This window comes from Chiloscyllium plagiosum, unplaced genomic scaffold (assembly GCF_037043375.1).
Source record: "Chiloscyllium plagiosum isolate Xiang-an unplaced genomic scaffold, Cpla_swu_hap1 HiC_scaffold_45, whole genome shotgun sequence".
NCBI classification, from domain to species: domain Eukaryota; kingdom Metazoa; phylum Chordata; class Chondrichthyes; order Orectolobiformes; family Hemiscylliidae; genus Chiloscyllium; species Chiloscyllium plagiosum.
The window spans coordinates 5,040,064-5,058,393 of record NW_028270183.1 but is presented as its reverse complement, the minus strand read 5'-3'; the positions used below and the strand labels follow the sequence as shown (position 1 = coordinate 5,058,393).

At 40.5% G+C, this 18,330-nt stretch overlaps 1 protein-coding gene across 15 annotated transcripts in view; it reads right to left on the bottom strand.

Annotated features, from left to right (window-relative positions):
* LOC122552384 (voltage-dependent P/Q-type calcium channel subunit alpha-1A-like) overlaps positions 1-18,330 on the bottom strand; it is a 662,051-nt gene that overhangs the window by 82,992 nt on the left and 560,729 nt on the right. For all 15 annotated transcript variants that reach the window (XM_087983287.1, XM_087983286.1, XM_087983285.1 and 12 more), the window contains one exon: positions 12,880-13,007. In XM_087983287.1, coding sequence (XP_087839413.1) covers positions 12,880-13,007 — 128 coding nt within the window. The remainder of the gene's footprint in view (positions 1-12,879; positions 13,008-18,330) is intronic.

The following is an 18,330-nucleotide window of genomic DNA, read 5'->3' as shown; positions in this document are numbered from 1 at the left end:
CTTTGGTTTTCTTTGAACATGAAATACCAGAACAATATTCCATATAGTTGGGTAGATGCCAGTGTTGTAGCTGTACTGGTTTAGCATGGCTAGGGATGTGGCAAGCTCTTTATCACAAGTCTTCAGTATTACTACTGAAATTTTGACAGGGCATAAAGCCCTTGCAATATCCACTGCCTTCCTCTTTTTGATGTCACATGGAGTGAATTGAATGGGCTAAAGACTGGCATCTGTGATGCTGGGGAGGCTGAGGTGGATCATCCACTTGGCACTTCTGGCAGAAGGTTATTGCGAATGCTTCAGTCTTATCTTTTGGTTCCCTCATTATTGAGGATGGGGATGTTCATGGAGACTCTTTCTCTAGTGTGTTGTGTAATTGTCCATCACCATTCATGGAGATTGCCAGGACTGCAGAGCTTAGATCTGATCCGTTAGTTGTGAGATTGCTTAGTTCTGTCTATCACATGCTACTTATGATGTTGCACTGTTTTATAGCTTCATTTGGGTGACAACTCATTTTTAGAAATGCCTGGTGCAGCTCCTGGCATGTCTTCTTGCACTCTTCATTGAGCTAGGGTTGATCCCCTGGCTTGTTGGTAATGGTCAAATGTAGGATATGCCAGGCCATTAAGTTGCAGATTGTGTTGGAATATAAGTCGGCTGCTGCTGATAGCCCTTAGCACTTCTTGTATAGCCAGCCTAGATGTATTCAAAGTCTACTTCATTTAGCATGGTGATACAACACATTGGAAGATATTCTCAATATTCTCAATGTGAAAATGGATTTCATCTCCACAGGTAATGTGTGGTGATCACTCTTAAAGAAACCCTCATAATTTTTCTTTTATTTTTCTCTTTTTTTGGTTTGGAACTGAGAGTTGAAGTTAACAGTTGAATGTTGAGCAGCAGTTTGCTTCAAAAGGAGAAGAAAACAAGGTCAGATGTTTACTGTTGGGAACTAGTTTTGTAGATAATGCATAAAAACTGAAAGAACTGCAGATGCTCAGTTCTGAGGAAGCGTCAGTGGACCTGAAATGTTAACTTTGATTTCTGTCCACAGATGCTGCCAGACCTGCTAATCTTTTCCAACAATTTCTGTTTTTATTGTAGATAATGGGACCTAATTGCTGCGCAAAGGACACTGTAGATAAATCATCACCAAGAGCTTGCTATGCTCAATGGGCTGGCAGCTCGTTGGATATTGAATTGTCAATTAAGGGGGGACTGGTACTAACCAACCAAACACAGAAAATATTGATTAGAAAGAGAAAAAAAAAAGATTCTGACTAGGTTCTAACTGGAGCAGCATGATTTTTGGAGGCTCTGGAGACTGCTATTTTCTGCTATGTCTTTCTAGTTTTCTATTGCGTTATCAAATAGTTGAATGTTATCAGAAAAGAATCACAGTCTGTCGGAAATAGGTGAATATTTTTCAACTGAAGCTGCTTGCATTCATCAGTGAGATTGAATTCAACCAAGATACATAGTTCTATTTCCCAGGCATTGTTCACCAATTTCATGAAATCTGATATTTGTAGTGATTGGAACGAAGTCAGCCAGGTGGACCTCACAGAACATTGGGGCTGCTAACCTGGTCCAATCTTGGAGTTCTGGCTGACAGATATAAACAGGAGTGTCAGGGCTTCTGTTCATTTTAAGAGCCAGCTCTGAACTAGCAGGGTCAGTATCATGTACTATGCATGTGTAAACCGTCAGGAAAATATAAATGCCAGATACATCAGTCGCACCCACAAGGTAGAGCAAAACATCACCGAATCACAACGTACTACCATCCATGTTCTCAGAACCAATCACAACATTGTCATCAAACCAGCAGATAAAGGAGGAGCCATCGTCATTCAGAATAAAACAGATTACTGCTAGGAAGCGTACTGACAACTGAACAACCAGGAATACTGCAGGCAACTACCGGCCAATCCGAACAAACAGCACACTCATGACCTGAACACATTGATCAGGACTTTGGATCCAGTGCTTGAGAGTTCCCTACGCGCTCTCATCCCACATACTTCTCATGTAGGCGACTTCTACTGCCTTCCAAAGATACACAAAGCCAACACACTAGGATGTCCCATTGTATTAGGCAATGGGACCCTGTGTGAGAACCTCTCAGGCTATGTCAAAAGGCATCTTGAAACCCATTGTACAGGGGACCCCCAGCTTCTGTCGCAACACTACAGATTTCCTGGAGAAACTCAGCACTCACGGACCAGTTGAACTGGGAATATTCCTCATCACAATGCACTCTACACCAGCATCCCCCACAATGATGGCATCGCGGCAATAGCCTCAGTATTCAACACCAACAACTGCCAATCTCTGAGCACCGTCCTACACCATCCACTTTTTCCTGACCTCAACATTTTCACCTTTAACAAACAGTTCTTCATCCAGACACACGGAACAGCCATGGGGACCAAATGTGCACCCCAATATACCAGCATTTTCATGCACAGGTTCGAACAAGACTTCTTTTCTACACATGACCTCCAATCAACATTATACACCAGGTACATTGACAACATTTTCTTCCTCTGGACCTATGGCGAGGGGTCACTGAAAAAACTACGCAGTGATATCAATGAGTTTCATCCCACGATCAAAGTCACCATGGACTACTCTCAACTATCTGTCTCATTCTTGGACACATGTATTTCAATCAAGGATGGACACCGCAGCACCTCACTCTACCACAAACCCACAGATAACCTCACAATGCTACACTTCTCCAGCTTCCACTCGAAACATATTAAAACAGCCATCCACAATGGATAAGCCCTACGCATACACAAGATCTGTTCAGATGAGGAGGAACGTGCTGCAACTGACAGGGTATCCTTCCCAGTAGCTGAAAAACTATGCCATGTTCTTTGTAGCCTGTAACACATTATCAATGAGGATGAGCACCTCGCCAAGGCCTTCCCCACGCCTCCACTTCTCGCCTTTAAACAACCACCAAACCTTAAACAGATCATTGGTCGTAGCAAACTGCCTGGCTTTCAAGACAACACCATATAACCTTGTCACAGTAGATGCTGCAAGATGTGTCAGAGTATCAACATGGATATTACCATTATGTGTGGGGATACCTCCCACCATGTACGTGGCAGGTACTCATGCGACTCAGCCATCTGATATGCTGCAGGCAAGGATGCCCTAAGGCATGGTACATTGGCGAGACCGAGCAGAGGCTACAGCAATGGATGAATGGATTCCGCACAACAATCAACAGACAGGATTTTTCCCACCTGGTCGGAGAACACTTCAGCGGTCTGGGACATTCGACCTCGGACCTTCGGGTGACCGTCCTCCAAGGCAGACTTCGGGACAGGCAACAACACAAAGTGGCCAAACAGAGGCTGATAGCCAAGTTCGGTACTCACGGGGATGGCCTCAAATGGGATCTTGGGTTCATGTCACACTACAGGTGACCCTACTGCACTACACAAATACACAGACAGACACACACATACACATTCACTCCTACATACATACACTCACACTCCTACAGACCCATACACTCATGCAGACCCTCTCTCATACACTCACATGTACACTCATATATACACTCCCACATACTTACGTACACTCGCACCTTCTCACAAACTTATACCCCTTTACACTCACACTCACATACATACACACACTCTCTCACAGACACTCATAATGTCCCTCCCACACATCCCCACAAGCACATACACATTTGTGGGGTGAATTTGTACTTGCAGAATTACATTTGATTTTGCTCAAAAACTGCATGTAAGATTCTGTAAATCTATTTTTTTGATTAGAATCAGTTTGAATATTGTGGCACAGAGAGCCTCACATAGGGCACCTCACACCTTCAATACATTATCTTGGCCGACATGACATCAATTTAGCTTAGATTAGTTACGGTGTGGAAACAGGCCCTTCAGCCCAACAAGTCCACACCGACCTGCCAAAGTGCAACCACCCAGACCCATTCTCCTTCATTTACCCCTTCACCTAACACTACGGGCAATTTAGCATGGCCAATTCACCTGACCTGCACATTTGTGGACTGTGGGAGTAAACCGGAGCACGCGGAGGAAACCCACACAGACACGGGGAGAACTTGCAAACTCCACACAGTTGCCTGAGGTGGGAATTGAACCCGTGTCTAGCGCTGTGAGGCAGCAGTGCTAACCACTGTGCCACCGTGCTGCCCATAAAGTTCACTTGAGAATGTAACTTTAAAAAAAGCTCTGCGATTTACATATGAAAGAACTGAAACCAACTTGGTCATTCTAAAAGATGACAGATTTAACAAACAATCCGGGTCTTTTTCAATTTATAATATCAGTTACATCACACTGTAAACTTTAGCTATAAATTCTGTAGATATTAATTAGATTACCTTATTGTTTAACTGCGTTCTGTTAAAATTACACTATTTAATAAAAAATTGTTAATTTTTGTTTATGTTATAAACGTAGTATCTAAGATCTGCATTCGTAAAGTCTGGTTAGGAACAACTGGACAATTTTGTGGGACATTGAATGTTTTAATGTCACTGTGTTGTGAGGCTGATTGGTTGGCTTGTTATCCCTGTGTCTTAACACTGTTACTGATACTGCCAATGGACACATGCATCTGTGAGGCTGATCGACCAGGACAAGACCAAGTTTGTTTTTCCTTCTTGTCAGTTCCTTCACTACCTGCTAAAGACTCAGCATCGCAACTATATCCCGTAGGAGTCAACCAGCTTGGCCAGTAGCGATACTGTTGAGCCATTCTTGGTGGTGGATACTCTGAGTAGAGTACACTTGGTGCCCTTGCCACCCTCATGCCTTCCTCTAACAGGTGATCACTCATGGAGGAGGTCTGACTCTTCAGCCGAGAATGGGGCAGTATGTGGTAATCTGCAAGAGGTTTCCTTTCCTATGTGTGACCTGATGCCACAAGGTCAAAAATCAAATGACATCAGATTATAGTCCAACAGGTTTATTTGAACCTGCAAGTTTTCAGAGTGCTGCTCCTTCGTCAGGTGTGGTATGATGCCATGAGATTTCATGGGGTCCACAGTCAATGTCTAGGTTTCCAAGGGCAGCTCCCTTCCAACTGTAAACCAGTGCACTGTCACCTCTGCTCAGTCTGTCTTAATGGTAGGACAGGACATATCCAGGTACAGTGATGGTGTTATCAAGGATGTTGCCTGTAAAGTATGATTCCCTGAATATATGCTCATGTGCTTTGTGAAACAGCTCTCCCAATTTTGCCACTGGCGCCCAGATGTTAGTGAGGAGGAATTTACAGTTTTGTTAGGGTTACGTTTGCCATTGTTGCTTACTATTCCTTATTCAATGCTATGTGGTCCATTTGGTTTAATTCATTTCTTCCTTTCTAGTGGCTGACAAAGCTGAATGGCTTACTAGGCCAGTGTAGAGGTCAGTTAAGAATCAACCCACATGGCTGTAGGTCTGCCAACAGTCATATAGCATGGAAACAGACCCTTTTGGTGTAATCAGTCCACGCCGACCACATTACCAAACCAAACTAGTCCCACCTGCCTGCATTTGTTGATATCCTTCCAAAGATTTCCTATTCATGAACTTATCCAAATGTCTTTTAAATGTTCTAACAGTATCTGCATCCACCACCTTCTCTTGTAGTTCATTCTGCACACAAACCACGCTGTGTAAAGGAGTTGCTCCTCTTGTCCTTTTTAAATCTTTCTGCTCTCACCTTAAAAGTCTGCCCTCTAGTTTTGAACTTCCCCATTCTAGGGAAAAGATGCTTGCCATTCACTTTACGTATGCCCCTCGTGATTTTATAATCCTCAATAAGGTGACCACTCAACCTCAGGTAAAAATGGCAGTTTCCTTCCCTAAAGGACATCAGTGAACTAAGTTTTTATGACAACCAACATTGGTTTTATGGTCATCTTTAGACAACCAACAGTTCAACCTAAACTGTGTAGTCCTGCCACATTCAGGCATGAATGTGGATGGACAATTAAATAACTCACTGGCTCCACAAATCACCCCATCTTTAATGATGGAAGAGCCCAATCTTCAGCCATAAGCATGGATTGGACGATCCATCTCAGTCTCTTTCCGTGATCCCCAGCATTACAAGTATCAGTTTTCAACCAATATGATTCACTGTATATCAAGGAACACTGGATACCACATAGGCTATGGACCTTTACAACATTCCGGCCATAGTACTGAAAACTTGTGCCCCAAAACTTCCTAATGCCCAAGCCAAGCTGTTCCAGTACAGTTACCACACTGGCATTTACCTAACAATGTGAAAAAGTGCATAAGTATTTCCTGTACACTAAAAGCAAGAGAAATCCAACCTGGCCAATTATCTACTTTTAGTCATGAATAAAGTGGTGGAAGGTGTCATCAGTACTGCTATCAAGCACCTACTCAGCAATAATTTTCACAGTGATGTCCAGTTTAGGTTCTGCCAGGTCTACTCAGCTCTTGATCTCATGACGGTCTTGGTTCAAACATGGACAGAAGAGCTGAATTCCAGACGTGAGATGAGAATGACACCCCTTGACACCAAGGCTGCATTCGACTGACTGTAGCATTAAGAAGCCCTAGCAAAATTGGAATCAATGAGAATCAGCACAAACTCTCCACTGGTTGCAGTCAGACTTGAATCATAAGAAGATTGTTGTGGTTGCTGGAAGTTGGTCATCCCAACTCCATCTCTGCAGGAGTTCCTCATGGTAGGGTCATGGTAGAGTCAACTACTTCACCAATGACCTTCCCTCCTTTGTAAGGTCAGAAGTGGGGATGTTTTGTGATGATTACACAATGTTCAGCACCGTTTATGACTCCTCAGATACTGAAGCAGTCCATGTTCAAATGTAACAAGACCTGGATAGTATCCAGGCTTAGCCTGACAAATTGCAAGTAACATTTGCACCACACAGATGCCAGGCAATGATCATCTCCGATAAGAGACAATCAAACTACCACCCCTTGACCTTGACTGGTATTAACATCACTGAATCTCCCATTATCAACATCTTGGGGGTTATCGTTGACCAGAAACTCAATTGGATTCACCACATAAACATAGTGGCTACAAGGGCAGGTCACAGGGGAGGAATACTCTGGTGAATAACTCACCTCTTGACTCCCCAAGGCCTGTCCGTCATCTACATGGCACAAGTTAGAAGTGTGATGAAATATTCACCACTTGCCTATATGGGTGCAGCTACAACAATATTCAAGAAGCTTGATACATTACAGGATAAAGCAGCTCACTTGATTGGCAACAATAGCATCCACTCTCTCCACCAGTGATTCTCAGTGGCAGCAGTGCGCACCATCTATCAGATGCATTCAGAAATTCACCAAACCTCCTTAGACAGCACCTTCCAAATGCATGACTACCTCCATCTATAAGAACTAGGGCAACAGATACACGACAACACCACCATCTGCACCACTCAACATCCTGACTGAGAAATATATCACTAATTCTTCACTGTTGCTGGGTCAAAATCCTGGAATTTCATCCCTATGAACATTGTGGATCAACCTACAGCACATGGACTACAGGGGTTTCTGGAGGCAGCTCACCACCACCTTCTCAAGGGGCAATCACAGATGGTTAATAAATGCTAGCTGGTTTGCAATGCTCGCATTACACGAGTAAAAATAAAAATATGCTCTAGAATTCAAATTCCACAATCTGCTGTGGTGGGATTTGAATCCAGCTCTCCTGAACGTTGTCTGGGTGTCTAGATTACTAGTCCAATGGATAATACCACTAGACAATCAACTTCCCCCTTGCCATTATTACAAACAGGAAAGGAAATTGAGGATGAACAAGGAACAATATACATTATGCTCACAGAACGATCATGTGGTACTTGTATTGTTGGACAGATCTCAGGAAGGCACTAAGACATCACAACATATAATGCTCCAGTATAAAATATCTCCATCTTATTCTCTGTGTGGTCAATGAGTCGATATGTGACAGCCAGTCAACATTGTAATATAAGCATGTAACCCACACTGTATGCAAGTCTGAAATGTCACATCAGTGTACACAGTTAACTGTTAATGAACTTCCATATGTGTGTCTCAATTTCAAACCTAAGTCTCCGTGCAGCATAGGCCACATATGTAAAGCCTTATCTTATTAATACAGAAATGCAAGATTGAGCAAATAGGGGAACAGCTCCTTTCAAAGTTACATGTAAAACAGGACAACAAAAAAGTCATTGAAAAAAATGCAGCCATCAGACACCAGAATTACCTAACTCACTGTCAGAGGAAATAATGGGGCAATTCAATCTTTTGTTCCATAAATTTATAATGCTTTGGACATATGGATCAGAGTTCAGGATCCAGACTCAGCTGTTCTTTCCTCTTTTATTGTCAAAATCAGTGGGTGTAGTCAGCTCCTGGCAGGTTTCCCAAAGAGGGAAGCTTTATCCTGGCTGATGGATAGAGAGTGATAAATAGAAGCTGATGAATAAGCTTGTGAGCTCCTGAGGAGTCCACAGATGTATTCACAACAGTCACTGATGTTCCTGGAAGAAATGTGGCAGTTGAAGTGCTCAACATATCATTTGAGGACAGGTAACAAAATCCAAATACTTTCCTACTAACTTTGATAGACTTTTAATTGTTGCCCTGAAACCTATCTGACCTCACAAAAGCCCTATAATTTCCAACAGTTCAATGATTGAAAAGGAAGAGATTAATTCTACAGCCATATTATCCTTAAAATGTTAATGCAGGTGATATGTCATATAGCAAATGATGCTCTTTTAGTTACTCAAAATGCTCTTTTTTAAGGTAAGCCGAGTTTCCCTTAGGAAAATACCTCTGCCTCATGCTAATAATGGTGTAGCATCTCATCTGTGTGACTACTAACAGAATATTGTTTTATCATGTCAAAAGAAGTGTGTATTTCAGAAATTAGGTAGTCGTAGACTTTGGAAAGAGACTAATTTTGAAGGTTTATATTGACCATTGGAATCTACCTAATCAATAACATCATCAGTTGCCATGTCCACAGAAATTCAAAAAGGCAACATTATATATCACTGACTGAACAGTCAAGGCCTCATCTTGTTTCAAAGTTTGGTTCATGTCATAATACAGGTATAAGATAAGGTAAATTGAATTCCATTAAAGTTCAGCAATAGATGGATTGTACAGAGTTTTTTTTCTAGAGAGAAGCAAACAAACCAGCCAATCAGATATTTAAAGTTGCAGAGTATGGTAAAGCCAAGATTCAACTTGCAGAACTGACTGAAACTGTTACTAATACTGTAGTTCCTTGACAAATGCGCCTGACAATATGCCAACAGAAAGGAAGTCTGCTTCATACTCACTTATCATTGCTATAAATAGACTGTTAATGAATTTGTAGGTGGGATGGGAGGGTTAATGATTTTTGCAGGTATGAATATACTGTGGGGCAATGTGTTTGAAGGGTTTATGACACTTTCTCACTTCAATTTTTACTTGTTTCTATGGATGTTCTTTCTACTTAGTTTAATTTCTTTATTTGTAGGCAACCTCCCTTCCTGATGTAACTCTTGCAAATGACTCTTTCAAAGAACCTAAGTAAAGCAAGTGTTACTGCTGCTACAGATAGGTAGGGATTTTATGAAGGACAGGCAACATAGCCACAAGCTGAAAAGTTGAATATAAACTGAATTTGGCCATTTTTAGAGCCCTGATTTGGATTTTAAGTCCATAGACATTTAAATATCTGGTGTCAGACTTTCTGTTCCTTTAAAAGTTAAAATCTCAATCCCCAAGAGCTACCAGTCAATGAGAGGATCTTAGGTTCCAGTAGCACTATCTGGAATGACAGTTAGGCTGGCAATAACCTGGCCTGGAGCAGCATCATGGACCCTGCTGTGAATCCAAGGTTAGAGGGGTTGGAGTTGCCAGAGTCAATCATACAGACTCTGAGTGAGAGTGGGATTGTATTGTGAAGGTTTGTGAAGGTGGGATTGTATTGCTATGGGACGATCCTTGTCACTGAGGTAGAGGGGGCTGGGGGGTGGGGGAGCAAGTCCTTCATGAACCAAAAGTTGCACAATCAGAAGGGCACACAACTGCTGAACTTACAAGGACATTGGTGTATGGCTGGTGGTCTCCCACATGATGTAAGACCCACCTTCTGTTGCAAAAATACAAGCAAAAATGGCAGAAAGAAGCCCTTAATGGCCACTTAAGGGCCTCTGTTAGCCCCTGGGCAGTAGGGCTGTCCACTCATTATTTCCTCCACTGTTGATAAAAGGTAGTGGGAAAGCAAGAGGCACCTCAGTTCCGAATCTGATAGCTTGGCTCTACATTACCCTCCCAGTATGCTTAAAGTCCTAGTCATGACCTAACAGCTTCATTCCTTGCACTACCGAAGATAGAAAGGAACGATACAAAAGAAAGATTGGCTTTGGCACATAAGTCATCTTTGCTGAGGTGAAATCCAGAAATACTGAATGTCCCTATAACATTCCTTGGTTTGGTCCTTCCTCATGTATATCGAGGTAGTGAGTACAAACAGAAAAAAGTGATATATATTATGACTGAACCTATTGCTATGTAAATTTTCTATCCAGGCTCCCATTGCCAACTTGACGAAAGTTCAGGACAGAACCATAATTGAGTTTAGTCCCTTTCTTAAAAACAAATTAATTAGATAATTTTATAATATCTTGGAACCGGGTCAGACTTAACAATACAATGCAACTTTAAATTTTGCAGAATGAAGTTGAGATCAGGCATGTATTTTCATTACAAAACTTGTTCTAAACATTTTTTAAGATGTCACAATTTTATACAACAACCACTTTACTGAACAATAATTGCATCACGGCTGACAAAACTAATAGGATTCACACATAACATCAGATACTGGTGGGACAAGGCTATGATATTCACGAGGACATCATTACTTCAAGCAGCACAAAAAAAGTTGAGGATGTTGGAAATTATTTTTATACAGTTTTGTGACTAGTGGCAAAGGTGGCGGGGAGGGCTATTATATATCTGAGGCAGTGTGGAAAAAAAAGACATTTCGTAACATTGATTAAAATGATTCATGTAGTGTTCAATGTCTTTTCTCATCAACTCACATACTAGTAATTCAAAGTATTCCAATATATTCAAGGACCAACTCCTTCCTATTCCCTTAGTGCTTAGCTTCGACCTAGAGAGAGACTTCTTCCACAAGAAGGAGATTAACTAAATAACATTTTCTAAGAGGAGTTACTGTGAGAAGCTGATCAGAATCCAATCCATGTCAGGGTAAGATAGAAGTGGCCATGGTAACCTAGATTTCACTTTATAAGCCAGGAAATTAGATAAATAAGGACAGGGAACTAAATGGTTCCAAAATACATACATGAAAAGACATTGCTGCAGAGCCACTAACAGAAAACTAATCTCAAAATTGGAGGATTTCTAATCAGCCTATTTTTGTTCAGATGTTTCTGGAATACTATATTTTGTAAAATGACCAGCTTTACAGTATTCCCTGATTGAAAGGAAGGACTATCATAGTCCTTCCTTTCAATCAGGAAGACAATGAGGTGACTTCCTGCACAACACCATTAGTTACTGTCGAGACAGATGCTGTTTTGGTGCTAGCAATTATGGTAATCAGTTACACAGAATTTCATTCAGGACTTCAGCAACAAGTCCTAGACACTCACTCAAAGAAAACAAACGGCGATGATTGATCTAAGATGTTCTGGGATACTGCTTCTCTCATTTATCTTGTTGCAAGTGAATGCTGACAGGTGAAAAGTCTTTAGAAAATTTATAAAATGTTAGCTAAGTAGCTTGCAGTTCATTCCTTTGAACTTGTCACAGAATAAATACCCTCTTTACTCACACATCATAAATGGAGCTAGTAAGAGCTCCAAAAGTCATTGTAAAAGGATTGTTAGATTTTATTGACCAACAATACCAACTATAACTCATTGTCTTGTCCATATCTTGTCCATATTTTGACCTCTGGGTATTTTTATTCTTGTTATAATGCTGTGACTACTTGGAATTAATCTGCCCGTGAGGATCTATATACTTGCTCGGAATATACAATTCGTGACAGAAATTACACCATTTCTGTTAATAATCATTTTTCATATATACTGAAAATTTAATCAAATACATATTACCTATGTTAAAGGCATGAAGGTGGATGAACTGGAATTGCAAATAATGATTGAAAAAGGAGGAAAACTTTAGTAACATTATTGATGTCCACTCATTATGATGCAGTGGCATTCAAACAAGTGCCTGATAAAATGGGGCCCAGACAGTTGTCAGTTTAAAAGTCTAATAAAACACTTGAAACTTTTTGAAACCAATTTAGTGCCTCCCTATAGCTGAGTAAATAGGGAAGGATTATTTTAAATATAATTTCAAAATGATTACAGATTCTTCGAAGCCCAGTGGGAAGTATATGATTGCACCCTGCTGCACAGTGCATGCAGACACCTGTATGGGGAACTTGGGTTTGGAAGCCAGAAATTCTCATTCAGATTGAGTGGTCATTGTAAAGGTTCTCGATAGATGGTGAAGATGTGTCTACAAATTTTAAATGAATGACCTCTAGATGGGGCTATACGATGGTATGACCATTTGTTGGCATCTTGCTTAAGCCACTCATCCAGTTCTTCTCCACTGGATTTGAACTTGGATACTTGGCTGACTCATACAAACCTGTCATTAACCATCTGAGCAAAATGTAAAGAACTGAAAATGAACACTTTAACTGTAATTTTAATCTTAGCATTAAGTACATAGTTAAGTTCTCATTTCTAATTCCCTCAGATTTCACACTGTTGTCCAGAACTTTAATGAGGAAAGTTTGATAGGGGTAGGTGCTTACCGGGCAGCTGGATCATACTCAGCCCAGACCCTGACGTACTCATCCAGGTGATGGGGTCCAAGGATTGAAGAGTCCCGTGTCAGATACTCAAAGTTGTCCATAATGACAGCAACAAAAAGGTTCAGCATCTGTTATATAAAAAGGAAAAAAGCATAAACCCAATATGCTGTATTAAGTAACTATGAATTTAAATCATATAACAGATAATTGGAAGAGTTAAGGCCCCAGTTCTGTGACACAAAGGTAGAATACAGAATATAGAATTCACCAAGTACTAAATGAGCAATCACATCAGAACATGATAGTATAATCATAATGTAAGGCAGCAGAAAATGCACATGAAGTATCATTGAATCCTATTTCTTGTTTTGGTCATCTATAATTTACTCCAATTTACTACAGTTTACCTTGGATACTGCACCTATTAAATTTCCCAAGGGAAGCGGAATATTTTCTTATTCCCAGTGATATGAAGCAACTCCAGAATATTCATCCATCCTCATTTCACAATATTACAGTCACACAGAATGGCCACGATATAGAAAGAGATCATTTGGCCTGTCTTATCTGTGCTAGCTCTACATAAGAACAGTTTGCTTCGTGCCACTCTCCTGCACTTTCTTATAGCTCTACACATTCTTCCTTCTCAGATAGTTATCTTTATTACCCAACTAACTAATGACTAAGCACGAATTGTGTCAGTAGGGGAAGGAAGAGAAAAAAATATACATAGAAAATTTTGGTAATGCATGTTAGGATCAGAGGTATCAAAAAGGAACAAGTATAAAAATCTATTACACGCTTCTTTCCAATATTAAAACTTTCTAAACTGATTTCAAGTGCAATACTTGAAACCTGCAGAAAAAAAATAGAATTCAATGCTACAACTAACAGCTAGTGTTTAGCTCAGGTCCAAGGAATAAAAGGGCTGCATGCATGCCCCAAGCTACACCAGCAGTGACAAATATGAAACTTATTAGGAACCATGGAAAACATTTTAGAAAATCAGTACTGACATAAATTTTAATCATAAAAAGCACACTTTGGCAAACAAAGGATTAATAATAAAACAACTAGGAATATATAATATCCTGTTAAAGATACTAATTAGTCTCTTACGCTTAATGATTCTAAATCAAAACACAGAGGCTGAAATCATCCAACCAGCATTGAAAACACCATGTTCAAAGGGGATCAAATAATTGCGCATTTTCCTGGTTATGTCTAAAAGGAGATCACTTCCAATGAAGCAGCATCCTGATGAACTTGTTCAATACAGAAACCCATACATAGAGCACAAACTGCCATTTAGTAAGTTTAAATGTCCAGAGGGAATGTATGTGCATGTTAATGAATGAATGAATGTTAGTGGATGGGTGGGTTTGTGAACTAAGTGGGTGGGTTGGGAGGTGAGTAGGATGACAGTTGGTGAGGTAGTAGGTGGGTGAGTTGGGACGGGCATTAGTCTGGTCAGTTCCGGAAGATGTGAGTGCAGCTAATCAGAGTCTGCATCTCACCATGTGGTAGGTTTGTTGTCACTGTTCTCTACAGACATTTACAGGGCATGCTTGATCTAGTATGGTAGAGAACAGACACTGGTCTCACTTGAAGATGCTCTTGTACAGAATAAGTAGGAGTTTATTTCATGTTAGCAATTATTTGAAGTTACAATGATGTGAGAGACACTATTAGAGAGATTATGAGGACATGGATAAATCCCAATCACCAAGGTATATCCTCCGCAAGTCCATATGACATCATCATAGTGAATAATGCTTATAGCAATCCTTAATTCATAGAATGAAACAGGCTATTCAGCCCAAGTCCACACTGACTCTCCGAAGTCCAGCCCACCCAGACCCGCCTCCTATCCTATCTGTGTAGCTCTGCATTTTCCATGGCTAATCCACCTTACCGACATATCCTTGGACACTATAGGAAATTTAACATGGTCAATCTACTTAACCGACACATCTATGGACTGTGGGAGGAAACCAAAGCATCTGGAAGAAACCCACGCAGACATGGGGAGAATGTGCAAACTCCACAGTCTGAGGCTGGAATTGAACCCAAGTCCCATGTGCTGTGAGGTGGTAACGCTAATCACTGAACCACCATGCCGCCCCAAATAACGTTAACTCTTTAAGACATTTCTTCAAAGCTTTTTCTCATTATTATTATAACTTTGTGCTTATAATTAAATTTACCATTCCTGATATTCACCAAGTCTCTGACTTTACAAATCCAGGCAACTTGAAGGTTCCACTATTCTCCTGGAATGTGTTCTCTCTGGATTTGGAAGACTTGTTGTTTGTGAGGCAAAATCCTGGTGTCTTTTATGCTATTCCTGGCAGTCTGAGACCTTTTATACTGCATGAACTTTAAACTCTTGGGACTTCCTTCACAGATAACATTGTCCCTACTGAAATAGTCAATTGCTTCTTTACAGAATGCTGAATCTCTGAAGTAGGTAATTTCTTCCTTACATTTTCTTGAATCATTAGACATCGGTCATTCTCTTCTCAGTGATGGTTTCTAGAGAGTTCCATGCATCACATTTTCAATCTCTGTCACAGATTTTTATTCTCAATCTACCTGTGCATCTTTGATGAACTAAATGGACTCTTTACTTCAATCTTTTGATTCATTTGGATATTCTCATTTGTTGCTGAAACCAGTTATGTTCCTTTCTCAGTTTCGCTGTTTGAGGTTTGATTCTTGCTTGACAATGATTGCTGTCACTGTGACTGAAGATTCTTCCCGGAAAGATAAGGTAGTCAAATGTTCTGTTTGGACTTGTCACTTCTGAGCAACCCAGGTAGCTAACATCTGACTTAAATCTTTCATAACTACTTGTTTACCAAATGGTGTTGCATACTGAATAATATCAGTTCAGATTGTCAATTGGCTTAAGTGAGGTATACTGCTCATTGACTATCACATTGCTTGTCTGAATTCTTTTCAGTTTTGACAGCAGTGGAAAACATTTAAGTGAAACCAGTATAGTCCCATCTCATTAACAGCATATTTTTTTTAATCCTAACAAAGTTACTCTCAATTGTTTCTATTTTCAGTTTGGATTCTGCCGTGAGTACAGAGAATCCGATGAAATATTCGACCAATCACTTCTTGACCAGTTATTCTTTGACTTTAGCTTGGTAAACCTTTTCCAGAATTTGAAGATAACAGAGGTCCAGGTATGCCTTTATTCTCAAGTAAGTGAGAATTCTTGAATTGAATTGAATTTAATTGGATTTATTATTACGTGTACCATGGCACAGTGAGAAGCTTTGGCTTGCGAGCGATACAGGCAGATCACATGATTAAATAGCATAGATAAGTTAATAATAGGTAAACAGCAGCGAACCAAAAACACAGGTACAGGCGAATGCTAAGAGCTTGTGAGTCCATTCAGTATTCTAACAACAGTAGGGTAGAAACTGTTTTGAAACCGGCTGGTGCGTGTGTTCAGGCGTCAGTACCTTCTGCCCAATGATAAAGGTCGTAGAAAAACATTGCCAGGGTGGGATGGATCTTTGAGAATGCGGGCCTGGTAGATGGATTCTATAGCTGGGAGATTGGCCTTTGTAATTGTCTGGGCCGCGTTCACCACTCTCCGAGTATGCACCTATAAAAGTTGGCAAGGGTATTCGCCATCATGCTAAACTTCCTCAACTGCCTGAGGAAGAAGAGACGTATTGGGCCTTTGTAACCAGTGCATCCACATGAAGAGTCCAAGAAAGCTTGTTGTGGATGACCATTCCCAGGAGCTTGACACTCCCCGCTCATTCCCCCTCTGTGCTGTTAATGTGTAGGGGGGCATGAGTAACATCTCACCGAAAGTCAATAATGAGTTCCTTGGTTTTGCCGGCATTGAGAGCTAGGTTATTCTCGGTGCATGACTTTTACAGGTCTTCCACCTCCCATCTGTAGTCTGTTTCGTTGTCATCTGAGATTTGACCAGCTGTGGTGGTGTCATCAGCGAGCTTGTAAATGGCATTAGTTTGGTATTTGGCGATGCTGTCATGGGTATACAGCGAGTACAGTATGGGGCTGAGTACGCACCCTTGCGGGGCTCCAGTGTTAAGTGTTAGTGAGGATGAAATATTGTCCCCAATCTTCTCTGATTGTGGCCTGTGGGTCAGAATGTGAAGTAAATGCAGGTTTTCTGCTATTTGGCATCTTCTACTTTGGAGAGCTGCTTGTAGCATATTAAACCAGTTTATTAACTTGTTTAGCTTATGGTTTGATCTCTAGCTTGGAAGCTGTTCTGTATGTTAAGAATTGTTTTCTTCAAGATAACCAATTCTAAATTTCCAGTTAGATTTAATTTCAGATATGGACTTTCTGGAAATATGAAGGCTTGTCTTCTGAATGTGATTATTTATTTTCCTTGCTTAAAAGGTTTTTTATTTTGCAGTAGCAGCAAAGCTGCTGTTCTTTGCTGCTATTCTGAAGGGCTTTCCTGTGCATTGTGGCTAAAATGGAAGATTCCCACCTTCTCATAAAATGGACTTCTACTTTCTTGTGGCTTGACTGGATAAATACTACTATTCATAGCCTTAATAAATTAATTCCTGTTTCCTTAATGGCTTTGCTGAATGAATTCTGCTTCCTGTGGCATTCATAAGTGATGCCGACTTTAGCTTCTGCTAGTTGAAGCTTTAAGAGATGAAACTTGCTTCTTTAATAGTTTTTTTCTGGATGATTCCTGCTTTTTGCATGTTCAATACTGATTCCCATTTTTTTCTGGTTGGTTTTGCTCCCCACAGTTTAAATAGATGTTTCCTGCTTTCAAAATGTTTTAAATAAAGGATTGTCTACCTTTTCTGTAATCTTAATAAAGTCTCCTATCTTTATTCTTTCATTAGGCCAGGGATGCTTAGGTTTCTAATCTGTCCCTTTGTTATTTTAATTTTGGCTTTGTGATGTTGCCAGGTTTGCAGTATCAGTTTAAACTGCTTTTGTGGCCCTTGATTTCCTTCACCACAGCCATGCCTTGGAGCATCCACTTGCTATCGCAGTGGCGCTCGATCAATGTAACATTTCCTTACATTTGGCTTTTCTGAACTACAAGACTCACTGTTTTTAGAAGCTTACTGTTGTCCACCAGATTTTAACTTTACTCAAAGAGCCTCTGATGTCCATTCATTCTTCAGCTGAAACCTGATTCAAGACTGCTCCTATAAACAACTGCCATGCTACTCACTCTCTATCTACTTTTGGAGTAATTGATCCTCCTTCTCTATGAAGTGCCTAACACTCCTGCTGAAGACTCTCTCTTACCAGAAATATCAAAATATTTTTACCATTAGTATGGATTCTTCCTTGCTGAATTTAACCACGATTCTTCTGTAAGGTTCTAAAATGTTCAGCTCTTTCCTCCTGCTCACTTTCTGCGTGAGGAGGTGACTTAAAGTAGAACCTGAAGATGCTGAAAATTTCAGACTC